At 41.9% G+C, this 27507-nt stretch overlaps 1 protein-coding gene across 2 annotated transcripts in view; it reads left to right on the forward strand.

The window, feature by feature from the left end:
• MASP1 (MBL associated serine protease 1) overlaps positions 1 to 27005 on the forward strand; it is a 68611-nt gene extending 41606 nt beyond the window's left edge. Inside the window, exons 6-11 of one of the 2 annotated variants that reach the window (XM_056565470.1) lie at positions 6201 to 6348; positions 6580 to 6698; positions 8501 to 8579; positions 19558 to 19695; positions 20507 to 20581; positions 25463 to 27005. In XM_056565470.1, coding sequence (XP_056421445.1) covers positions 6201 to 6348; positions 6580 to 6698; positions 8501 to 8579; positions 19558 to 19695; positions 20507 to 20581; positions 25463 to 26319 — 1416 coding nt within the window. In that variant the 3' untranslated portion in view covers positions 26320 to 27005. Of the gene's footprint in view, positions 1 to 6200; positions 6349 to 6579; positions 6699 to 8500; positions 8580 to 9247; positions 11154 to 19557; positions 19696 to 20506; positions 20582 to 25462 lie in introns of those variants that run through there. The other variant, XM_056565471.1, reaches the window with a different exon arrangement.
• Positions 27006 to 27507: the final 502 nt, after the last annotated feature.

Consider the following 27507-nt stretch of genomic DNA (forward strand, 5'->3'; position numbering starts at 1 on the left):
TAATTTTCGCGCATGCGAATATTCGCATATACGAAAATAAAACGAGAATGTTACAAATATGCGAATATTCGCGAATATGACGAATATTCGTCCATATATTCGCGAATATTTGCGAATTCGAATATGGCCTATGCCGCTCAACACCAGTGTCACATATGAGCTGCCACTGGTTGACAGGGGCGTCCCCCTATTGGCTTGGATCATCAAAAAAAATCTGTGATGGCTTTTCTCTGTTCGTATAGTCGGTCCAACATATAGAGGGTGGAATTCCAACATGTGGAAACATCGCAAATCAGACTATGTTGGGGGATGCCGTTCTGATGCTGCAGCTCAAGGGTGTGCTTTGCGGTGTACCAGTAGCTGAAGTGAATGCAAAATTTCCTTCCCATTGTTGTCGTGCAGATGGGGAGAACACTTCAGGAACCGCTTGATAACCAGATTGGACACGTGTGCTATGCAGGGCACATGGCTCAGGCTTCCTTGTCGCAGCACAGACAAGATGTTCTCATTGTCGGTCGCCATGGTTCCCATTTCCAGTTTTTGTGGAGTAAGCCATGATTCGATTTCTTTATGAATGACTTTTAGCAGTTCCCCCCCCTGTGTGACTCCATTCGTCAAGGCAAACCATGTGAAGAACAGCGTGACACCGCCATGCCCTGCACACATGGTATGCTGGAGGGGCACTGAGACTTGTCTGGGCATTGGAGGCTGAAGAGACGGTGAAGGATGAGGAGGCAGAGTCGCACACTGTCACAGGACCAACGGCTTGAGAGCGTGGAGGCGGAATCGGCGTGACCTTTCCAAGTTGCTGTTTTGGCTGTGCAGGAACCACATTCACCCAGTGGGCCGTAAAGGACATGTATTGTCCCTGAATGTAGTTACAGCTCCACACGTCTGCGCTGCCATGCACTCTGGTACACACTGACAGGCTCAAGGACTGGCCCACCTTCTGTTCTACAAAATTGTGCATGGCTGGTACTGCCTTCTTCACAAAGAAATGACGGCTTGGGACTCTCCACCTCGGCTCGGCACAAGCCATCATTTCTCTGAAGCAGCACCAGCAACTTGGACCGGAGCACATTCAGCTTCTGCGCCGTTTAATGAGTGGGCGCACACTGCTGTCTCTTGTACATGGCTTTGCCAATGGATTGCTGGTGGAATTACTGACTCGGATGAGGAGCAGGAGCATCTGGAGCGACTGAAGATGGGTATGGGGATGGGTTGAAACAGGGAGCTGCATGCCACTGGGTGATGCAGCAGGCTGGACCACCACATCGGAGCCACAGTTCTCCCAGGCTGCTTTATGTTGACGCTGTATATGTTGACACAGGGCTGTGGTGCCAACATTGGGACCCTGGCCATGCTTCACCTTATGCCAACACATCTTGCATGTGGCCATGTTAACCTTCTCCGGATGCTTGATGAAAAACTGCCAAACCGCCAAGTAGCTGTTTTTCCCACCAACAGTCTGCGCTGATTGACTACTACCCCTGTTCCACTACTTCCCAGGAATGTAGGCTGCCACGATGCAGGTGGTCTACCCTAGGCACGTTTGTCCACTTCTGGTGGTCTACCCCAGAATTTCCACTTCTGCCACCATGTTGACTGCCAACCATGCTACCTCCTTGCTGGCTCAGCTGCTTCCTCATGGACAGCCTGCATCCCTCTTCTCCTGATGATGATGAAGCCCCTTCTGCACCCAGCTCCCAAGTGCGATCGGCTTCATCATCATCGAGTTGTGTCTGCACGTCACTGATGTCCTCCTCAGGTTCCTCAACAGTGTTTGTCTGCTTCAGGAGCCTGAACGCTCAAAACACCACCTACCATGCCACTTTCCTCATCGCTACTTGCCCGCCTAGCGGACGATGTGGCAGATGTCTCCTCCACTTCTTGGCTGGGCAGTAGCTGCTGACTGTCCTCTATTAGATCATCCTCACTAAATAGTGGAGCTGAACTGACAGCATAAGTAAAAGGTAAAAGCATAGGACAGAGGCAATGGGAGGACAGGGACTGCTTCCGGGCCATGCCAACTGAGGGTTGTGTCTGAGGAACCCACTGACTGGTGACTGACGGTGTCAGATTTTACTTGTGGTGAAGTGGATGACCGTGTTGACCAATCGATGATGGCAGATGGGTTGCTGGTCGAGACACGACCGCTAGCTGATACCGGGAGCTCAGGCCTCTTGCTCCGACTCCTAGTGCCACTCACCCCTAGTCTGCTGCGACCTCTGCCTGATGAATTTAGGCCTCTGCCATTCCTCTGTGCACATCCTGGCACTTTTCTGCATGACATACTTAGTACATAAATGAGGGGAGTACAGTACACTCCACTACGCTTAAAACAGTATTTGTCTACAACACCAGCAGTGTGGGCCTGTGTGGTTGATGATGTGATCTGTGCCAAGGAGCAGAGTCTAAGGTGCCGCTGGTTTTTACCAGAGCCCACAGCAAAGAGGGATGGTCTTGCTGCGGCAGGCGGCACCCAGGTCGCTACCCCTTTCACGACTCGTCCACACAGCTAGCTGGGAGATGGCGTGGCACAGAAGGAGACTGGCAGGATGTGGCAAGATGGCAGTAGGTCAGGGCAGGTAAAACAGTTGCAGGGGAGGTAAGGTAGCAAGGAACAGGTACATGGTAACAGGGACAAAGACTTTCACTAAGGCGCAATGTAACCAAAGATCCGGCAGAGAGCCAAAGGAGGAGCTGATATTTAAGGACAGGGTGCGGGTGTAGACACTGAATTAAACGAGCACTCGCCTTTTAAGAGTAAGAGCTCTGGCGTGCGCGCCCTAGGATGCAGAGCTTAACGCGCCGGGACTGCGAGGTCACGGAGAGGCGGAAGATGAGGAAGGTGAGTGTCGGGCTGGGATTCGCATGCGGGTGCATCCCACAATGTGAATCCCAGCCCCACCGACAGGAGGGATGGGAACAAAGAGCGCTCATGGCCGGCGTGTCCGGCTGGAGCACAGGCGTTACAGTACCCCCCTGCCCGTTGGTCTCCCCTCTTCTTTGGAATTCAGAGAGTTCCCCACTACATGAGACCAGGGGGTTTCTGGAATGGGCAAAGGCTGTAAGGAACTTGCAGGCTTCTGTCATGGAGTCTTTCATCTTCTAAGGTGACCAACTGCCAAGGAAGAATGTCCCCAATTCAAGACTTTACATCTGCATTTAACAGGTACAGAAGATATCACAAGAGGAACAAGACAGTGATCTTGGCAATATTGTCCACAACAAGTGATTTCACCAGATTTGCAGTCAAGTTGTGGAGAAGACGTTGAAGCCAAGGAAGACCAAGAAGAAGCTCCGAAGTACAATGTGGTAAGACATAGAACAACATTTTTTCCTTATGCAAATTTCCTACTTGCATGAGGGGTTCCATGCGAAATTGCACCTTACAGTTCAGATTTTGTCCATTAACAGAAGAGATGTAGAAGGGCTTGGCAAGGTGAGACACTGGAAGACGGTGTTTACAGACCTGTGAGGCACTAATGAAGTTACCAGCGGAACCGTAGTCCAAAAGAGGAGAAGTGATAAAAGTCGTCTTGGCAGAGGAAAATACTTGAACTGAGGTGGTCAAGCGAGGAGAGGTAATATTAACATCTAGGGAAGCCACTCCTACTTGTACAAGTTAAGAGCTTTCTCCCGGACGCGGAGGATGTATAGAACAGTCTTTGAGAAAGTGCTCCGGACTGGCACAATATAGGCACAAATTCTTATTGCGTCGATGGGATTTTTCCTGCTGCGTTAAGTGAAAACGGTCCACTTCCATAGTGTCTTCGGCAAGAGGCAAAGTAGAGAGTAGGGGTGGATATTGGAACACGGGGGCCAGGTGAGGCAAGCGCCGTGTTCTGGCAGGTTCTTTTTCCAAAGGAAGTTCCTCCTGCCTCTCGGCAAAACGCACATCAATTCGAGTGGCTAAATGGATAAGTTCGCTTAGGTTAGCAGGGGAATCTCGTGCAGCGAGAGCATCCTTGTTTCGATAGGAAAGTCCTTTTTTAAAAGTAGCACACAAGGCCTCGTCATTCCAAGAAAGTTCAGAGGCAAGAGTGCGGAACTGAACTGCGTAGTCTCCAACTGAGGAGTTTCCTTGGCAGAGGTTCAGTAGAGCCATCTCGGCAATGGAGGCTCGTGTGGGTTCTTCAAATGCATTGCGGAATTCTGCAATTCTGTGTTCAGGGAGACCGGATCTCTATGATCCCAGAGAAGAGTGGCCCATGCCAAAGCTTTTCCAGACAATAGACTGAACACAAACACCCTTTTAGCATGCTCCGTCGGGAACAGATCCGCCATGAGTTCAAGATGGATAGAACACTGTGTCACAAAGCCTCTACACAGCTTGGGATCTCTGTCATACTTTGAAGGCAAGGACAAACGAAGCTTGATCCCGGCGGACACAGGAAGAGGCTCAGGAACAGGTGGCTGCTGCTATTGTTGTTGTTGCTGCTGAGCGGCAAGAAGCTGTTGCACCATGGCTGAAAGTTGATTCAGTTGTTGCGCCTGACGGGCTAACTGCTGCGACTGCTGAACCACGATGGTGGAAAGATCCAAGACATCTGGCAAAGGCACCCCAGCGGGATCCATGGCAGGATCTTACTGTAACGGGTCACAGCAGGTTGTGGATCCTCTGGGCCTGTGTGGATGATGACGTAAGCTGAGCCAGGGAGCAGAGTCTAAGGTGCCGCTGGTTTTCACCACAGCCCGCTGCAAAGCGGAATGGTCTTGCTGTGGCAGGCGGCACCCAGGTCGCTACCCCTGGCACGACTCATCCACACAGGTAGCTGGGAGGTCGTGTGGCACAGAAGGGGACTGGCAGGACGTGGCAAGAAAGCAGTAGGTCAGGGCAGGTAAAACAGAGGCAGGGGAGGTAAGGTAGCAAGGAACAGGTACAGGGTAACAGGGACACAGACTTTCACTAAGGCACAAGGTAACCAAAGATCCGACAGGGAACCAAGGGAGGAGCTGATATTTAAGGACAGGGTGCAAATATAGACACTTAATTAAATGAGCACTCGCTCTTTAAGAGTAAGAGCTCCGGGGCTCTTAGGAGGTGGGGGTACACGGAGGTGGGGGCACACGCACCGGGGCTGCGAGGACACGGAGAGGCAGAAGATGAGTAAGGTGAGTGACGTGCTGGTATTCGCATGCAGGCGAATGCATTAGACTTAAAGGAATAGTCCAGCCCTGAAAAACTTAGGATAGGGGATAAGTTTCAGATAGAGGAGGGTCCGAGCGTAGGGACCCCTGCAATCTCCTGTACAGGGCCCCAGCAGCCGGCAAGAAGGGGGGGACATCCTTTATGTTTAGAGGAAAGAAGGTTTCACCATCATTACAGACAGGGATTCTTTACTGTAAGAGCAGTGAGACTATGGAACTCTCTGCCACATGATGTTGTGATGGTTTAATTATGTAAAAAGTTCAAAGGGGGCCTGGATGTTTTTCTGGAAAGATATAGTATATAAATACAAGATTTATAGGGATAGAACAATAATATAGGGATTTATTTTGATTGTCATATTGAGGCGGGAAGGAATTTTTCCTGTTATGGTGCAAATGACTTCTGCCTCATGGGGGAGGGGGGTTGCATTTCTGTGGATAGACACAGTCGGATAATGGGTTGAACATGATGGACTCTTTTTTCAACTTTAATAACTATGTAACATAGAGTAAATGTTCTGCAACCATACATTTACAGAATGAGCATTGGGTGACAATGAGATTTGTTACTAGTGATCATGTGACAATATTTAGTAACTAAGCAGGTGCTGTACTTTTACAGAGCCAGAATTTTTCTATCACATGACAAGGTAATGTGGCCACTTCTTGGAAGGCCTTATACAGTATATAGCCTTGCATAATAAATACATTTTAATAGCACCATTTATATCTAAATAAATTGATGGAAACCCTTTTATAAGTAGATGATTCTAAAGTTGTCCTATAAACACCTATAAACACACCGAACTGGATACATTTGAAAGATTTCATGTCAATGACAAACCAAACATTATTGTAGTTGTAGATTTTGAATTTAATATCATTTAATTGTCCTGCTGGTGTAAATCGCAACTATCATCATTATTTGCTACATTGGTAGCACTAGTAGTATAGGATGTAGGGAATATGATGTTGCTTCGACTGACTTGTTAGTTTTAGTATGTTATATACCGTCATAAACAGTTTGTTAATTCATATTTGGGTAGATCAAAGCTGGAAGAAAAGAATTTGGTCCAATATGTGGAGAGAAATCCCCTGGTAGAATAGAAACGGGAAGTAACAGTGTTCAGATTCTGTTCCACAGTGATAACTCAGGAGAGAATGGAGGATGGAGGCTGTCTTATACCGTCACAGGTAACCTAATGATTTGTTTTACCATCTACCATTTTACCATCTCTTTAGTGTTTTCCCTACTCTGTGGATGAGCAATAATTAAAATGTCACTTACACAAACTTTTGACATGTTGTCCAGACATGTCAAAAGTTTAGATCACACAGGGAGTCTTGAGACCCGCTGCAAACATGAGTTATAACATGCTAAGTCGAGCTGTAGAAAATGGTAATTCTGATAGAATGTCATTTTAGGTATCTCCTGTCCTGACCTAAGACCCCCTACAAATGGTAAAATTGAACCTACTCAATTGGAATACACCTTCAAAGACCAAGCAGTAATCACCTGTAACCCTGGGTATCGAATTATGAAGGTGAGTCATAGTTATCCCAGTTCATAATACAGACATCTAAATTAATCCAATAAACTTTACATACATTGTTTAGATCACGATTCTAATAACTTGGTGGTCTCTTAAATTGGGAAGTAAATTAATATTAAATAAGAAATTGCTTCCCAGGAGGCCGAAGATAAGTTACAATAATATATAAGGGGAGGTCGCACAAGTGCAAATTACTGATAAGCAGCTGCTCACACGCCTACTATTAATGAGGGGAGTTGCTGCTTATTATTAAAGTTGCAGACTTAAGGATTCTATTAGGTGACTTTCACACAGTTACATGTTGTGCACCATGCTGGCAACAACTAATTAGTAATTTCCTAACTAGAAGATTAGGCACCGTCTAAGTTCACAACACAAAGTACTGAAACTTCATACACCCCCAACATTATAAGACTAAACTGCATCCTGTTAAAATGATAAACATGAGTTATTATTTCTCCAGGAGTTATTATGCAACTCCAAGGCCATATTTACAACTTGTGTTCCCCTAGGCACTTGCACTGAAAACACTCCATTAGGATTATTCCACCAGCATCGGAATCTTTTCATGCAGATCTGTTACAAATACACACAGGCCCATGGGTATATAACAAAGTTAAAACTTTAGATAAATTGGATAAAGTATTAAAAAGGAGGCATTTCATAGATCAGAAACAACATAACCAGCACCTTTCACAATATATACATGCCACCAATCGGTATGCAAGACTAAATGGAATCACACAAAGTAGGGGAACATAACCCCAAATAAACATCTAATGAGCACCAAATATATAAATATATCATAAATCAAAGACAGGAAAAAATGTATAGATATATATGGTACATAACAAAAAAAAACATCAGGTGCCAACCGCTGCCAAAGTGCTTATGTGAAATGTAAACATGAATCCAAAGGAGCACTGAATGAAAAAAATATACCCACTTGGGACAAGTCTGCTCTAGGAGAAATCCGGGATGCCACCCACTTCAAAGGCCCAGAGATGCCTAATGGCAAATACAGCCTTGTGAAACACAACCCATGTCAAGAGTCCTCATCATCTTGTTAGTCCCTGCAGTGATATTATAAACAAATCTCTGAAAATAGGATAAAATTATGGTTAAAGGGACATAGAGACGTAGTTGGACACTGTTAGAGTATAAAACCAAACTGTAACTTTCCTAGAGCCAATGAAAACATATAAAACATATAAAATCACTTTTTTATTTCTCAGCTGAGTGTGAAAGAGTCGGAGCCGAGCTACTCAATAACTACAGCTTGGCATGTTTCCTGGCTTGCCCTTACCTCCCAGGCTCTCCTTGACTGATGTTCAGTAACCTATATGTTAAACAAGGAGAGGCTAGGAGTTGAGGACAAGCAAGTAGGGCAATTGAGTAGCTCGGCTCCTCCTCTTTGATGCTTGGCTGAGACATAAAATTTTGATTTTATAATACTAAGCAGCCACTCCTCTAATGAAAGGTAGGTGTGAGTGGCTATTTATCATCACCTAAACACATTGGCTACAAGCCAGTTCATATTTGCATTTGCTGTAACAAGATCTGTGCATGGCATGCTGGGAGGTTTCAGATCTAAAGTCTGAAGAATTTTGAATGTAGCTTTTGCTTCTATTCAGCACAAGAATTTTTTTTATAGTTCTCTCTTTTTTTATATGTATGTAAACTAAAAAAAAAAAAAAAAGCTGGGCATACCCTTTATGCTCTCTAGACGTATTGCTGAACTATTGTTGAAAAGTTAAATAAAAGGTTGTTTTTTTTTTTTTGTCTTTTACTAGGACAGCATGGAAATGGAAAGTTTCCAGATTGAGTGTAGGAAAAATGGAACATGGAGTAATGAGGTTCCAAGATGTCAAAGTAAGAAACATGATCCCGTCTGATATACTGTATAGAGCCAGAACATATCTTCAGTATACATCATTATCTCTCATTGTGAGGGATGTTCCGCGCTATTGCAAATTTTTTCACAAAGCGCAACTTTTGATGCCAGGAACTGCTTGCTGTTTTCTTTAGCTCTTTATAAGCTTCATTTAAGATGATAGAACTATATTTTCAAGTGCATTTCTATCATTTATAATATTTATTAAAGCCCAGGACAAAAACTCTACCTGCAAGGGCAAATAAGGTTTTTAAAAAAGAAGGACATTTAAAGACCAAACAAAGGGTCTATGTCTGTGCTGCTCAAATGTTCTCCTTTCATGTAGCATGCATACTTCTCCTTCCCTTTATAGTAACACGTAAAAGGATTTTCCAGTAACTGGAGTGAAACTGCTTTTCTTTACCACCCTATATACTATTTCTATTCTGCAAAATGACTTTTTCACAAACTGGCAATGGCAATGGTTCCTGTCTATGAAGGAATCCATTATTTTCTTTCTTAAGAGGGTCCATGATATCTGTACTCTGGTGGTCGGTTTTCTGCATGTTTGCATGAATACTAATCTCCCTTTCCTCTTTTCTCTTTTTGTCTCCTTCTTACAATTCCTTTACTCCTTTGTTGCTTCCCCCTTTTCACAAAACTACAGAAAAGGATGTGAGGATGAGCTGAAGACTCGAATGAGAACAAGTTGCCATTGGCCTGTTGTCATTTGCCCAATGTTAAAGAACACTTTATATTAACTGCACAAGACAGATGAGTGCATGAAAAGCACAGGATCTACTGGAGGTCTCCGGCTGGAGTCACTGCATATAATAAGGGGGCCGCTCTATATTCCAGTTCAGTCTGTTGCTCTCATTAAATTCTCCGAGCACATTTGCCAGAGGAAACAAATACTATTACATAGACTGAAAAGCCTGTCTATCTACTTCCACGTTCTCCTAAAACATCATTTGCATATGCTTAATTTTGGCAATAATATTACAAGGGTATTTCTTTCAAAAAAGGTCAGAACACTTTTATCCAGGCAAACCAACAGAAATATTACTCCATATTGTAACTTGTGTACTTTTGGGACTATTCAAAAATGTTATGTTATGATATTATCATTATGAATATTATTATTATTTTTATTTTATTTATCAACTCTACAGCAGCTTCTACTATAGTATACTGTTTTTGTGCATTGTGAATAATATGTTTTAATTCAAACTCAAATGGCTAGTATGTAGTGCACTTAAATATGGCCATAAATAAATAAATAAATGTGCTACCTGGGTCCAAGAGTGAAATACTGCCCCCTCCCCCTTAAAGGAAAAAAAAGGCATTAGGTAGGCAGCAGTTCCCCCATATTAGGTAGGTAGCAGTTTCCCCACATTAGGTTGGTAGCAGTTTCCCCACATTAGGTAGGTAGCAGTTTTCCCACATTAAGTAGGTAGCAGTTTCCCCCACATTAGGTAGCATAGTTTCCCCACATTAGGTAGCATAGTTTTCCCACATTAGTTAGCATAGTTTCCCCACATTAGGTAACATGGATTCTCCACATTAAGTAGCATAGTTTCCCAACATTGGGTAGCAGTTTCCCACATTGGGTAGCAGTTTCCCCACATTAGGTAGCAGTTTCCCCACATTAGGTAGCCGTTTCACCACATTAGGTAGCAGTTTCACCACATTAGGTAGCAGTTTAACCACATTAGGTAGCAATTTCCCCACATTAGATAACAGTTTGCCCACCTTAAGTAGCATAGTCCATAACCCCCCACCCCCCTGACACACAGAAAGAGACATAGACAGGCACACAGACACACTCACCTGGCTTGTGCGATGTCCCTCGTCAGACCCGGGCAGGCCGAGTTCAATCTCACTGTGTTAAAGTGGCCACTATGCTATTAAGCAGCAGGGCCATCCTGACACTGGATCCAGGTGGCACAAAAAAAAGGGGCAGCAAAGTACCACCCTGGAAAAAGTGCCGCCTGGGACCATGGTCCCACCGGATCCCATGGTAGGGCCGGCCCTGAGCCTAGGCTTTTACTGCTATGAATTTCAGATGTACAGCTGCATGTTGTTTCTAAAAACCTGTCCTAATCTACACCAATGAGCCGTAACAAATAAGCCACCTGCCTGGTATTGTCTAGATCCCCTTCATGCTACCAGAACACCTCTATCCTGCCAATGTATGGACTTTACAAGAACTGTTCTGCCTAATCCCGCATCATGAATTTAGCAGCAAATCTTTTAAAGGGAATCTTTTAGCTCATATTTATGAATTTGCTATAAATAAAGAAATGAAGAACAAGCATCTCAAGATTAGTATATTTTTTTTAATAGCGGTAAGCAGCACAAGTAATTATGACATCTCCTACATACAAAGGAAATGTAGTGAAGTAGTTCCTCTGGACTTTGCACAATGTTCAGACAAAAGAAAAGTTCACCCGCATCTATAAATAATTTGTATTTTTTTTACACCAATACATATTACTCATAACCTGTAATCTATTGATCCATATTACCCCCTGTGAGTTGTTAGGTGATACATTAAATTAATCATTGCTCAATGATATTTTATTTTTTTGTCTTAGTGCTAGCAATGAAAATATGTTAAAAATATGTTAGAAAGTATAGTATAGAGCTACAGTACAAGTATAGAATCAAGTAAATTGGTCAGCACAGTGAAAGAAAAATATTCTAAAACTAGTAAATGCTCTCTTAAAGGGGTTCTCCGGTGCTTACACATCTAATCCCCTATCCAAAAGATAGGGAATAAGATGTCTGATCGCGGCAGTCCCCCCTCTGGGGATGCCCGTGATCATGCACGCGGCACCCCGTTTGTAATCAGTCCCCAGAGCGTGTTCTCTCCGGGTCTTATTACGGGAGACCACCGGGCCGGCGGCGTGTGGCGTTACGCCTCCGCCCCCGTGTGACGTCACACTCCGCCCCTCAATGCAAGCCTATGGGAGGGGGCGTGATAGCTATCACGCCCCCTCCCGTAGGCTTGCATTGAGGGGCGGAGCGTGACGTCACATGCCGCCGGCCCGGTGGTCGCCCGTAATCAGACCCGGAGTGAACACGCTCCGGGGACTGATTACAAACGGGGTGCCGTGTGCATGATCACGGGCGTCCCCAGTGGTGGGACTCCCGCTATCAGGCATCTTATCCCCTATCCTTTCGATAGGGGATAAGATGTGTAAGCACCAAAGAACCCCTTTAAAGGGGTTATCCAGGAATAGAAAAACAGAGCTAATTTCTTCCAAAAAACACTCCCTGTCTGCCTCCTGGCTGGGTGTGGTTCTGCAGCTCAGTTCCACTGAAATGAATGGAGCCAAGTTGTAATACCACACCCAACCTGATGACAGAGAGGGAGTGGTTTGTAAAAGAAACTAGCTCTCTTTTTCTATTCCTGGATAGCCCCTTTAAGAGAGCATTGAGTAGTGTTATAGATTGCCTCAGAAGAAGTTGAATATTGTATAAAAATTATTATACTAGAGGCATTCGAAAAAAGCCTTTATGAATAAAATATACAATACAAATGTTGGGTAAAAGCAGGATACTGTTTTTTTTTTTTTTACTTACAGGTAAGTTCAAAGAAATAAGGTAACACGTAGAAAGGGAAAATTAGTCTTTTGATGAATGCTTAAAAACCAAGTAAAATACCTAACTAACACATAGAACCCCAAAAACTAATATTTTTTATTTGAATTCTCTGGAAGAGCAATCTCTAGATCAAGTGTTGCGTGGCAATTCAATACAAAATGCAGTGTCACAGGGAACTTTAAGCTAGGGTTACATGCAAATTTTGTTCTTTGGCAACCAATATCATTTGTGAGACTTGACTGGGACTTGCTGTTACATGAATTTATTATAGATGAGATTTGTTTTATTTTTTTTGTTTTTTAAATAACTAAAATCACACAGAAATTGTAAGCAGTAGACTTGCATTGGGATCAATGGTGGCAAATCCATATGCAACTTGCCATAAAAAAATCCATCAAGGATGCAATTTTTGTGACTATCGAGTTGTAGTGGCACTATGTCGCATGTCACACATAACATTATTTAGAAATGTGATATTCAATGTCACGCACTATTTGTGTAACATGTCCAAAGTTGCCATGAAGCCCCAGTTATCCAGTGTTTGCTACCTAGACCTGGTCCCCCTCAGGTTCCCAACAGCTCCTTTTGATCACCATCTGGTCCCCCAATCTTTTCTCTCTTTCCTGCAAGCACTTGTGGCAGAACCAGCCCACTCAGGCAGGTCCTGCAAAGTGCAATAGTCTCAGAAGCAGAAAAAATTGCATTCAGTTTTTTTAAGCCAAAGCCAGGAGAAGATTTAAAGGATTGGTAAATAAGGCAAGGACTTATACTAATTTTTTTTTAACTTACTGCTGGACTCTACTTTGTCTTTGGTTTAACCCCTTAACCCCTTAAGGACCCAGCCAATTTTCACTGTAGGACCCGGCCATTTTTTAACATCTGAACACTTTCACTTTAAGCATTAATAACTCTGGGATGCTTTTACCTTTCATTCTGATTCCGAGATAGTTTTTTCATGACATATTCTACTTTATGTTAGTGGTAACATTTTGTCGATACTTGCATCATTTCTTGGTGAAAAATGCCAAAGTTTGATGAAAAAATTAAAAATTTTGCATTTTATTTTACTTTGAAGCTCTCTGCTTATAAGGAAAATGAATATTCCAAATAAATTATATATTGATTCACATATACAACATGTCTACTCTATGATTGCATCATAAAGTTGACATATTTTTACTTTTGGAAGACATCAGCAATTTTCAAATTTTTCACAACATTTTTAAAATCTAAATTTTTCAGGGACCAGTTCTGTTTTGAAGTGGATTTGAAGGGCCTTCTTATTTGAAATACCCCACAAATGACCCCATTATAAAAACTGCACCCCTCAAAGTATTCAAAATGACATTCAAAAGTTAACCCTTTAGGTGTTTCACAGGAATAGCAGCAAATTGAAAGAGAAAATTCAAAATCTTCATTTTTTACACTGGCATGTTCATGTAGACCCAGTTTTTGAATTTTTACAAGGGGTAAAAGGAGAGAAATCTTCCTAAAATGTGTAACCCAATTTCTCTCGAGTAAGAAAATACCTCATATGTGTATGTCATGTGTTCGGTGGGTGCACAAGAGGGCTCAGAAGGGAAGGAGCAACAGTGGGATTTTGGAGAATGAGTTTTTCTGGAATGGTTTTTGGGGGGCATGACGCATTTAGGAAACCCCTATGGTGCCAGAACAGCAAAAAAAAAAAAACATGGCATACTATTTTGGAAACTACACCCCTCAAGGCACGTAACAAGGGGTCCAGTGAGCCTTAACACCCCACAGGTGTTTCACAACTTTTTGTTAAAGTTGGATGTGTCCTGTGGCCTCCCGGTGTCCTGTTAGCTGTTCGGGATGCCGCGATTTCATCGCGGCGGTCCCGAACAGCCAGAATGAGCTGCCGCGATACTTTCACTTTCAATTCAGATGCGGCGGTCAACTTTGATCGCCGCTTCTGAAGGGTTAATAAAGGGCATCACCGTGATCGGTGATGTCCTATATTAGCTGCGGGTCCCGGCCATTGATGGCCACCGGGACCAACTCGATATCATGCGGGGTCACAGCGTGACCCCGCGTTATATCGCGGGAGCCAGCGCAGGACGTAAATACATGTCCTGCGTTGTTAAAGGATTAAAACACTGCAATGGTATTTTTCCAAATAAAAGGTTGTCTTAAACACCCTTAACCCCTTTAAGGACGCAGGGTTTTTGCACTTTCGTTTTTTCCTCATCACCTTAGAAAAATTATAACGCTTTCAATATTGAACATACAGACACATATGAGAGCTTTTTTTTTTTTTTTTTTTTTGTGCCACCAATTGTACTTTATAATGACATCAATCATTTCCCCACAAAATTTACAGCAAAACCAGAAAAAAAATATTTGTGGGGCAAAATTGGAAAAAAAATGCCATTTTGTAACTTTTGGGGGCTTCCGATTCTCTGCAGTACACTTTTCGGTATAAATTATATCATATTTTCATTCTGTAGGTCCATATGGTTACAAGGATACCTAATTTGTATAGGTTTTTATTTTATTTTACTACTAAAAAAAACTTTTTTTTATTTTTCCATATACAGGGATGTATGAGAGCACATTTTTTGCGCCGTGATCTGAAGTTTTTCTTGGTACCATTTTTGTTTTGTTGGGACTTTTTGATCGCTTTTTATAAAAATTTTTAGGGTATTCAAAGTGACCAAAAATACGCAATTTTGGACTCTGGAATTTTTATGTGTACCCCATCGACCGCGCAGTTTAACCCCTTATCGACGCAGGACGTATATTTATGTCCTGCGCTGGCTCCCGCGATATGAAGTGGAATCGCGCCGCGATCCTGCATCATATCGCGTCGGTCCCGGCGCTCATCAACGGCCGGGACCCACGGCTAATACCACACATCGCCAATCGCGGCGATGTGTGGTATTAACCCTTTAGAAGCGGCGGTCAAAGCTGACCGCCGCTTCAAAAGTTAAATTGAAAGTGACCCGGCTGCTCAGTCGGGCTGTTCGGGACCGCCGCGCTGAAATCGCGGCGTCCCGAACAGCTGACCAGACACCGGGAGGGCCCTTACCTGCCTCCTCGGTGTCCAATCGACGAATGACTGCTCCGTGCCTGAGATCCAGACAGGAGCAGTCAAGCGCCGATAATGCTGATCACAGGCGTGTTAATACACGCCAGTGATCAGCATAGGAGATCAGTGTGTGCAGTGTTATAGGTCCCTATGGGACCTATAACACTGCAAAAAAAATGTAAAAAAAAAAGTGTTAATAAAGGTCATTTAACCCCTTCCCTAATAAAAGGTTGAATCACCCCCCTTTTCCCATAAAAAAAATAAAACAGTGTAAAAAAAAAATAAATAAACATATGTGGTATCACCGCGTGCGTACATGTCCGAACTATAAAAATATATCATTAATTAAACCGCACGGTCAATGGCGTACGCGCAAAAAAATTCCAAAGTCCAAAAAAGCTTATTTTGGTCACTTTTTATACCATTAAAAAAATGAATAAAAAGTGATCAAAAAGTCCGATCAAAACAAAAATCATACCGATAAAAACTTCAGATCTCGGTGCAAAAAATGAGTCCTCATACCGCCCTGTACATGGAAAAATAAAAGAGTTATAGGGGTCAGAAGATGACATTTTTAAACGTATACATTTTCCTGCATGTAGTTATGATTTTTTCCAGAAGTGCGACAAAATCAAACCTATATAAGTAGGGTATCATTTTAACCGTATGGACCTACAGAATAATGATAAGGTGTAATTTTTACCGAAATATGCACTGCGTAGAAACGGAAGCCCCCAAAAGTTACAAAATTGCGATTTTTTTTCGATTTTGTTGCACAATGATTTTTTTTCAATTTCGCCGTGCATTTTTGGGTAAAATGACTAATGTCACTGCAAAGTAGAATTGGCGACACAAAAAATAAGCCATAATATGGATTTTTATGTGGAAAATTGAAAGGGTTATGATTTTTAAAAGGTAAGGAGGAAAAAACGAAAGTGCAAAAACGGAAAAACCCTGAGTCCTTAAGGGGTTAATTAATATTATATTTTTATAGTTCGGACATATACGCACGCGATTATATCACATATGTTTATTTTTATTATGTTTACATATTTTTATATGGAATTTGGGAAAAGGGGGGTGATTCATACTTTTAATATGGAAGGGGTTAATGGTTGTTTTTTAAACTTTTTATTCAACTTTTTTTCTACACTTTTAGTCCCCTTAGGGGACTTTCCATAGAACCACATTGATCTGTGTGCTTAGCGCTTGATTGATAAAGCCTTGTTCAGCCAGGCTCTATAAATCACAGAGCCGGTACAGCCACAGCAGGAGAGGTAAGGCCTCTGGCTACTTCAGCAGTGGATCGCTCCTCTGCTATCACGCTGTGGGGGGGCGATCCACCCCACTGGACCACCAGGGATGGTTTAAATGTCCCTTTAGAAGCCTTTGTCAACTTTGACAGCGGCGATCTAAAGGGTTAATAGCCAGCCGCGGCAATCGCGCGGCTGGCGAGGGGATAAGTTGCCTGATCGCGCGGGGTCCCGCCGCTGGGGACTGCTGCGATCACGCAGCACCCCGCTCTCATCAGGCCCAGGAGCGAACATCCGCTCCGGGTCTGATGACAGGGCTGGTGATCGTGACATCACAGATCCGCCCCCGTATTACGTCACGCTCCACCCCTCAATGCAAGTCTATGGTAGGGGGCGAGACAGCAGAGCTTGACATCACATGGGGGCGGAGCCGTGACATCACGATACTCCGGCCCCGCGATCAGCAGTCATCAGATATGGAGCGATGTTCGCTCCGCCGCCTGATGAGAGCGGGGTGCTGTGTGTGAGATCGCGGGGGTCCCCAGCTGCGGGACCCCGACCGATCAGGCAACTTATTCCCTATCCTTTAGATAGGAGATAAGCTGTCAGCACGGTAGTACCCCTTTAAAGAAACGCTGTAAATGACAATTGTTCATTTAGGCATCTAGGGGTCATGGTGCCTAGTTGTACTATCCAGCAGCACTCCTTTTGTGCCAACACTTTCTTGTAGTTACCCCCTCTAGTGCCTAAACTTATTTTTTCAATACCTATTATCTGTAGGCTCGAGGGGTCACAATTATGTTCCAGTTTAAAATGTCTGGGCAGGGTTTTCAATGTTGCAAACTCATGCGCATTTTTTGCCACCAATATATCCCGTGCATGTTCCAGGGTGCGTATTTTTTATTATCTAGATGCTAATCCTATATAAATTTTTGATCATCCACAGGTAGCATAATAAATGACGTTTTCGGTATTGCACGGATCGAGTATTCTATTGGTGGATCGAGTATTCTCGAGTATTCTCTTGCTTCATCTGTTGACATAAACGTCTTAATTCTTAGAATATTAGCACAGGCCACACAATCGCCACATGGAAAACATCCTACACGTGGGTTACTCATACCGACAGGTTGAGGAGTTTTCGCCACATAGGCTCTTAACAAATTTGTCCTTGAGGTTGAGCTGACGGAAGTGGGGCAGTGAGCGGCAGTCGGGAGCTCTGCGCCTGTGCCAATATGGGAAACACCACGTGACACACAGCATTTCCGGGACACCGGATATATAAAGGCCACAATGGCAATAGGAAATAGACAGCGGCCCCTTGAAAAAGTGGGAAAATGAAACAGCGTTAGGCTCAGAGATATACATTAACATGGGTAAGCACATTTGCACTTTTTGATGTTCCATCTAGTATATTTGGTATGTTAAGGCACAGTTTGCGCATTTGGGATCCGCGGTCAGAGTGATCCACTGGTATGCATTCCAATTTAAAGACATAGAATGTATTTGTGATATGTAGCTCTGACATTATACTGTATACTTTAGTGACAGGCATTAATGCGATATTATTATAAGTGCAATATTATATATCTATTCTACTATTTCTATCTCTGTGGCAGTCCAGAGTTTATCTCTGTTTTCACACTGTTTTATATTTCGAAGTCAGTTTATTATTTGTCTGAATAAAGATTTATTTATTTTTATCAGTGGCTTGTATGAACTCCTTTTGTGTTTTTTTGTGGTACACTTTAAGGGTGGTTTCATTTTTTGGAAAAATGCCACTGCAGTTTTTGATGCAGCCTTTTTTTTTTTGAAAGCCAAAGCCAAACATGCATCAGGCATAGAGGAGAAGTATAAGTTCTTGCTTGATATGTCCCATTCATTTTAAATCTATTTTTGGCTTTGGATAAAACATTTCAAGGGGTTATCCAACAAAAGATGACTTTAGTACTTAACGCACATCGACATGTTTAGGAAGGATCTGTGCTTGACATAGGGCTAAATGGCTGTGTTGTATGTCCATAATAATGCTGCTGCTTTCTTTTTGTGAAATTTCCTATTGGAGTTCCCTTCCTACAACTACAAGTCCCAAGATCCCTTGTTTGTAAGTGTGAGGTCACTTTTCCACACATTAACCACCACACCGATTGCAGCACAGCTGAACTCTCTTGCATGCAAGCTGTGCTTGAAAGAACAATTCCCTGCAGCCCTGTGGAGAATGATTTCCCTCCCACCAAGCAGTTGCTCCACTCATTGAAGCATAGACAAGCTCCATTTCAACACCTGAAGAATTGCAAGACCAAAGGATCCTTTGGATAGGGGATAAGATGAATTAGAGCCAGAGTACCCCAAACACCGATAAAGACACTATATTAACTACACTAACTTAACAGCCCTGTAGCACAGTTTAATAATAAAAAAAATCCCAGAATAACCCTTAAAAAAAAATACTTCCACAAAAGCTGTAGCGTTTAAAAAAAAAAAAAAAACACTGTATGTGAAACATTGTGAAACCCTTATATGGCATTCAATTAAAGGGGTTCTCAGGGAAACTGAGAAGTTTCTGATCGCAGGAGATTGCTTAGCCGATCACCAGCCAAAACCATGTGCAGCGCCATCCGGTGACTGGCTGTGTGGGCTGTCACTTGTGATGTCAAGTAGAGTGGGGGCTGGAGCCCACTGAAGACTGGTATATAACTGGTACCCTGTAGACTGGTAAGTAACCAGTACCCTGTTGCCCAGTAGATTCCAGCAGACCTCATGCAATCTCATAGGAATTGAACTTATCAGACATTTATCCACAGGATAGGGGATAATCGTATGTTGTGGGTAAATGTCTGATAAGGTCAGTTCCCAGTAGTATCCCTTTAAACTTTTATTTCATTGAAACTTTTGCATGCATTGACGATATCAGCAGAATTTTACTAATGTCAAATGCTTAAATAGCTCTGAAATAGATGTGGACATAAGATTTTGTGGGATTAATAGAGTTTGTGTTAGGCTATTCAGTATAAAACTAAAAGCTGCAACACCTATCACTCAACTGCTGTTTTGATTCTTTTCTAGTTGTTGACTGCAAAACACCAAAAGAGCTTGAGAATGGATATGTGACTTTTCCTACACCAGAAAACACCACCACCTACCAGTCAACAGTCACATACTTATGCCAAGAACCATACTACTCAATGATCCCAAACATTACTGGTATGTATAGTATGTGCCTATATTATACACTGTATGTTTAAAGAGAACCTGTCAGGTCCCTGGAGCCTCACACATCAACCACGGGACCTGAACAGACCCAATATGACCTAAACTAAAATATGACCCAAACTAAAGAAGTGTCAGTTGAAACAATGGATAGGTCACAGCAGTGTCCTGCTGCACCCATTGATTGGCTAAGGCAACTTATAACAAGAACCAGCAAGTGATGGTAAAAAGCAGGGACCAGGAGGTGTTAGAATTGCAGCTGGTAGGTGAGTTTGACATTTTTTCTATTTTAATGTGTCCTTAGCCATATGGCATAAAACTATCATGAACCCAGGAAAATACTGAAGTAAAGACTCTCCATAAGGCTGGAAGAACATCAGAGCCCTAATGATGTATACCTTTATAATGACCCATAACTGATTCACAAAATTCAGGACAATTGTGTGAGCTCCTGGCAGGAGAAAGTGGGCGTTCCTCAGCAGGGGCCACATCACTGAAGCCTGTGAGAGCTGTGCCTCGCCATGCCCCACACACACTTCCTTAGTTTGGACTTCTGCAAGTCTGGGTGGAGACTAACTGTTTGACTTGTGCAAGGAATAGAACATCCACTTAGTGGATGTTTTTTCAATCACATTAAAAACATAAAGGTTGGGAATTTTAACAGCAAGTAAATAGCAAAGTGTCTTATAATTACATAAGGAAAAATATATTAAAAGTTTAGTTTGCCGACAGGTACTCTTTAATTTTAACCTTAATGTAGTTGATAATAAGTCTAAGTATCTAATGGATTTGCTTTGCCATGCAGCTGGATACACCTGTAATGAAAATGGTGTGTGGATAAATTCTGAGATAGGAGATAAACTTCCAGAATGTCAGCCAGGTAAGTAGTGAACGTATTATTATGTGCATAATTGGTTATACCTGTGTAGTATTTGCCTTTGTCTAACAAAATGCTTTATATTTCCCCATTTATAAATACAGGTGATATAAGATACAGTTTATCACCTTAGACTTATTTATCAATATGCCTCTGTGTCATATCTTCTAAAATTGTTGCATATAGATTATTTCACTCCAGGGAAATAAAACTTATCACTTATACAAGGATTGTGGGGGGAGTTCAACTGTTGGGGCCCCTGTTATCTCCTGCACCAGGCCTGGCTACTTACCTATCCTCGACACACTGCACCCCCAGTCTCATATATGAGCTTCGGTGATGGCCCGCTCAGCCAATCACCAGGGCCCCACTGGTCAGACAACCCTGCTCACCCTATCCCTTCCACCTCCCATGATCCGAGACTTAACTCATCCCCTATTCTGTGGATAGTGGATTCATTTTATTTCCCTAGAGTACGCTTTTAAAGCCCTTACAAATGATGATTTTAGTGTGTAAAGAACATTTCCATCTGATTACCATCAGGTTATGATGTAATGTTGTGGCTGCAGCATGCGGATTAAACCAAAGAAGTATGTGAAGGCAAATGGCCACAGAATGTTTGATGGCATGTAGCAGCCACAATGGTAGAACATACTTTTTTATGAAAGCACTAAACATGTTTGCTACTACTAACATTTCTTTGAGTCACATCATATTCCTCCTTTTACCACATTTCCATCACTCCAACCTAAGTTTTGACTCATTTTACTGTGTCCAGGCTCCGCTGATTCTGGATATGTATATCATTCATTGTTAATATTGAGTTATATATGTTTCTGATACTTTATGCCTTGCTTTGTGTGGCTGTTTTTCAAAGCGTGTGATGCATGCAATAAGTTACCCTCCCCTTTGCATGCTTTGTTTGGTAAACAAATACATTAACGGGTGAATATTTTCCAGGTTGCCTTTGTGTTGACTATGTGAAAAACCACAACAACTTATTTTTACAAACAAAAATAAATACACTGAACACATTTCATTTATTAATATTGCTGCCAATAGTTCTGGTGATATTATTATTTTTATTATTATTATTCATAATATTATAATTATGCCATTAGTTTTTTACAATAACGTAGCATCTTCTGACAGTTTCCGTATATGTTCTTGGAGACATCCAAACATGCCTCTTCCCCAGACAGCTAGGAGACCATAATTTCCAGTGATTCCTGTTTCCATAAAGATCTCTGTTTAAAATAGATCTTTAGGCCAAGAATTTGGGAACATAGTTGTGGTTGAGATGTAGGCTCTGGCATTTATTGCTTGGTTATAGCTTGCTGCTCTTTACTTTCCTTTGACGGTTAAACCAGCACTGCCATGTTTTACTTTCTCCCTTATATCATTCTATTATCCTGACTTTCTATCTTTAAACCACTCTTGTAAAAAAGAAACTTCACAATGCACGCATGAATGAAGATCTACCTGACCACATTTTGGGTTTGGGTGCCCACATGGACACTGAAGAACTTCCTTTTGCAAACTTATGTTGCTGTTACTCTGGTACTGTGCATGTCACTAAAAATCAAAGTCATGCTGGAATGGACTTATATCACCACTGAAAGGTATTGACGGTTTCATATGTGCAATGATGTATTAATCCTTGGGCTAATACATCATTGATAATGGATTATGCCTGGACAAATCAAATCAAGCTATACATATTGTAACACAGAAACTTAATACAAACCGTATATATATATATATATATATATATATATATATATATATATATAAAATAGCTCTCCTCCAGCAAGAAGAAAACTGTTTCTCAAGTGCTACTTATGGTAGTGGTTAGCTTATCCAACTCTTTAAAAAGTCTTTAAAGGAGCAATAGATCTAGACAAGAATAGTAAAAAAAAAAAAAAAAAGCTTTAAGAACTTTAAATGGGTACTCCTGTGGAAAATTATTTTTTTCATATCAACTGGCCCCAGAAATGTAAACACATTTGTAAATGGTCAAAAAAAAGATTTTTCAGTCCTCAGCCCACCTCCTATTGCAAAATAGCTGTATGTTGGATGTCAGTTCTTTTTAGAAAAAAATATGATTCTTCAGACAAATGTCATATATCTAAACAATTTGTTCTAAAATATAAAACAATAATAAATGCACAAACTGCAGGGCCCTACGGTTTATCTTATCTTGTAATAACTAACACATATGAGAAATATTGTTGAATAACAGTTTTAGTCACAGATTATGCCCAATATATAGCAGTATTGTACTGTATCGTTGCTAATCTTGTACTATTAAGCCTGAAAATATGCACCAAGTATTTTGTAAAAATGAATGCTCTGTAGGTCCTGTAATCAATAAAGTCCTGCACACAGTACAGTATAACAAAGTCCTGCAATGGAAAAAACAAATAGAGTCCTGCAAATAATAATTCAATATATCGTGCAGTGGTTTTGCAAATTGTATACTGCCAAGTCCTGTGGGGAAAAAAGTTGTAGCAAATTCTGCCAAATTGTAGCAGAGCATTTCACTAGGAATCCTGCAACAGAAAGGCATGTAGCGGGATCCTGCAAGAGGAGTAACGAAGTCCTGCTATATACTGGCACTGCGTTCCCAGCATAAGTAGAACTCGCCACTCCACGTCATTTTAGTAACTTTGATTTTCAGCTCTAGCTGGATTCAGTCATAGATTCGCACTATGTGCGACCGCTCACTCCAGCGAGCTATCCGGTGGCGTGTGACGTGGACGGTCAGCTGACCAGGCCGAGCAGAGCGCATGCTCTGTAGAATTTTTTTTATTCTCTGGCTTGAATAGATTGTAGTAGTTGTTGAATTATATCCTGGCAAACTTGTGTAGGCTCTTTCGCTCCTCTCCACAATATAGTATATGACTTTACTCCTATTTGCTTCAAATGGCAAAAAATCGCATCAATGGCATTGTCCTCAATGTGAATAGGGTTCAAGTGCTGGATTGAGAAACTATCATAACCAAACGCATTTCGGGGTGTATAAGGCAATTCTGTACCACTTCTTCAGTGGTATACCACCCTTTCATCTCTCTTTGGGTTAGAGAGTTTTTCAGTTAACCTCGCACTTTTATCGCTGTGAGCTGCACAATCCTATTTTACATTGTATTACATTTGTAAATTACTTCTATAAAAATATCTTAATCCTTCAAGTACTTATCACCTCTCCGGCTCTGGACAGTTCCTGGCATGGACAGAGGTGTCGGCAGAGAGCACTGTGGTCAGACTGAAAAGAACTACTCAACTTCTCCTAGAGCATACAGCAGCTGATAAATAGTGTTGCTCGCGAATATTCGCAATTCAAATTTTATTCGCGAATATCGCATATTCGCGAATTCGCGAATATTCGCGAATATAGCGCTATATATTCGTAATTACGAATATTCGTTATTTTATTTATTTTTTTTTCACAGTACACATCACAGTGATCATCCCTCTCTGCTTCCAGCTTATGTGGTGTAAGAAGGCTCTAATACTACTGTGTGAGACTGGTGTGCAAATTTTCGCATATGCGAAAATATGCATATGCTAATTTTCGCATATGCGGATTTTCGCTTATGTTAATTTGTTGTATATGCAAATTTTCGTATATGTTAATTTTCGCACACGCGAATATTCGCATATGCGAAAATAAAACGAGAATATTACGAATATGCGAATATTCACGAATTGACGAATATTCGTCCATATATTCGCGAATATTCGCGAATTCGAATATGGCCTATGCCGCTCAACACTACTGATAAGTACTGGAAGGATTAAGATGTTTTAATAGAAGTCATTTAAAAATCTGTTTAACTTTATGGCACTAGTTAATAAAAAATTTAAAAAAAAATTTCACTGGAGTACCCCTTTAAAAAGTATACTGTAGTTGTCCTTGATGCCTATTGCAGAGAAATCAAGGGTTCTCCTATCTCCTAGTCATCTGTTTCATGACTGACAGAGGGGGCATGGGTTAACAGATGGGTGGGGCCTAGAAAATGTTTACACGTACCGTACATGCTATGGATTTTAAGCTGCAGGTTTCACAGCATATAAAGTATGTGTGAACATACCCTTGAAGGGGTTGTCTCACAAAGCTTTATAGGCCTAAATGAATGCATTACGTAAAATAAAACATATGGCCAATGTACACACATTACTAAATGATTCTATTTGAGAGATATAGGCTTCCTAATACCTCATGTGCCTGCTTCGTTTTGATAATCTATAGGCCTTGGTTATGACCCTCTATGTGGGTCAGACCTGCTTAGTTCAATTGCAGTCTCTTTGTCTGTCCAGGAGGTACTGGCTTAGTTTGGGTGAGAGAATTTAAAAAACTGCCGGACCCACACCGCACCCCATTCACTTAAATGAGCCAGATGGAGTCAGATAGTGACTCCGGTTGGCTCATATTTCGACTGTATCCAGTTTTGTTGCCAGACTGGTCTACCACGGTTTTTAGTCCAGCAATAAAACTTATACGAAAATGAGCCAACATGCAAGTAGTGGGAGAGTGTGTGCTCTGTTGCCTGGCAACAGTACAGCTTCAGTTCAGAGAGTAAACCAGGAAGTGATCAGATACATGGGACATCTGTACACAGACTCGCTGAGTTTTATAATATGTATAACCTCCTATAGGTGGCATTAGAGGCAGTTTTCTATCCTGAAAAAAAGCTATTTTGTATACTTTTCAGGGAGCATGGTCCTAAAGACTCCATACTAACTGGAACTCTGTAAGAAAAATAAGATCCAGAAGTTTAGAATATAGTAAGACGACTGGCATAATTCATTTAACAATACATTATACATGCTTAGCAATAAGTTATTACCTAATGCTTTTATCCTACATTTTTCTTTTGACAGTCTGTGGAAGACCTACACAGTCAATCCCAGGAAAAGTGAAACGTATCATTGGTGGGCGTAATGCAGAACCTGGATTTTTTCCTTGGCAGGTGCTTATCGTGGTTGAAGATATGTCTCGTGTTCCAGAAAACAAATGGTTTGGCAGTGGAGCATTATTATCCGATTATTGGGTGCTTACAGCGGCTCATGTGTTGAAATCCCAACGACGCGACAACACTGTAATTCCTGTTTCGAAGGAGCACGTCACTATCTTTTTGGGGTTGCATGATGTAAAGAATAAAGATGATGCTATTACTAGAACAATAGAGAATATAATACTACATGAATCATTTGACCCGCAGATTTATAACCATGACATAGCACTGGTAAAATTGAAAGAAAAGGTAGCAATGCATCAATTCATAATGCCGATATGTTTGCCAGAGCTGGATCATGAGTTGGAAGGTCCTCAGCCCAATACTCTTGGTCTTGTAGCTGGATGGGGTATCTCCAACCCTAATAATACTATAGATGAAGCCATTAGCTTTGGCATGAGAACATCTTCTGATGTGCTCCAGTATGTGAAACTTCCAGTAGTACTTCATGCTGAATGTAAGGAGAGCTATGAGTCCCGCTCTGGGAATTACAGTGTAACAGAAAATATGTTTTGTGCAGGATATTATGAAGGTGGGAAGGATACTTGCCTGGGAGATAGTGGGGGGGCTTTTATAATACAAGACCCTGACTCAAGTAGGTGGGTGGCACAAGGGCTGGTATCATGGGGAGGGCCTGAAGAGTGTGGCAGCAAACAAGTGTATGGTGTATATACCAAAGTGTCAAATTATGTAGATTGGATAGGGAATCATCTCAATGCATAAAGATTGGGTTGAACTGAACATTTTGTGATATATGTTCACATTTAGAAGATTTCCATGTCACTCACAAAACTATGGGTTAACCCTCTGATAACATTATGTTGTAGGTGTCAACTGGGAACCCTTTATTTTGGCATCTTTTTCACACTTACTCAAGAGTATTCTTAGCATTATTAATGAAAAGGGTTTCCAAGGCTTTTAGAAAATGTTTAAATTATATACACCAACCTGTATATACACTAACCTGCCATAACATTAAACTCACTGACAGGTGAAGTAAAGAACATTGATTCAAGTTAGTTTTTGAAGTTGATATTTAAGAAGCCAAAAATGTGCAATTGTAAGGATCTGACCAACTTTGACAAGAGCCAGTTGTGATGACTCGAATACCGGGTCAAATGATCTCCAAAATGGCAGGTCTTGTGGGTTTGTTCCTGGTATAACATTGTTTGTATATACAAAAAGTGACCCAAGTAAGAACAATCGGTTGAGTGGAAGAACAACTTCATATAGTGCAGCTAAAATGTTGCACATTGAAGCATGTTGAATTAAAGAATCTGTGTTAGGCTAAGTTTCCACTTGGTTAAAGGGTTATTCCGCCCCTAGACATCTTATCCCCTATCCAAAGGATAGGGGATAAGATGTCAGATCACCGGGGTCCCGCTGCTGGGGACCCCGGGGATCGCTGCTGCAGCACCCCGCTATCATTACTGCGCAGAGCGAGATCGCTCTGCACGTAATGACGGGCAATACAGGGGCCGGATCATCATTACGTCACGGCTCCGCCCCTCGTGACGTCACGGCCCGCCCCGTCAATACAAGTCTATGGGAAGAGGGCGTGGCGGTCACCACGCCCCCTGCCATAGACTTGCATTAAGGGGACGGGCCGTGATGTCATGAGGGGCGGAGCCATGACGTCACGCTGCTCTGGCCCCTGTATCGCCCGTCATTACGCACAGAGCGAACTTTGTCATTGAAAAAAACACTGCAGTCAGATGTTAGCTGTAAATCAATGAGAAATTGCAAAATTCTTTTTCCACTTTGCATTTTTCAGTTTGGCATTTGCAAAGTCGCAGCATGTTGAGCCTATGGCATTTTTCCCCCTGAAATTGTGGCGTTTTTCTCCGATAGAAGTCGACATGTGGGTTTTAACTTTGGCGTTTTTGCAGGCGGTTTTTATTCCTTTTTGGA

The sequence above is a fragment of the Hyla sarda genome, chromosome 3 (assembly GCF_029499605.1).
Source record: "Hyla sarda isolate aHylSar1 chromosome 3, aHylSar1.hap1, whole genome shotgun sequence".
In the NCBI taxonomy this organism is placed as follows: Eukaryota; Metazoa; Chordata; class Amphibia; order Anura; family Hylidae; genus Hyla; species Hyla sarda.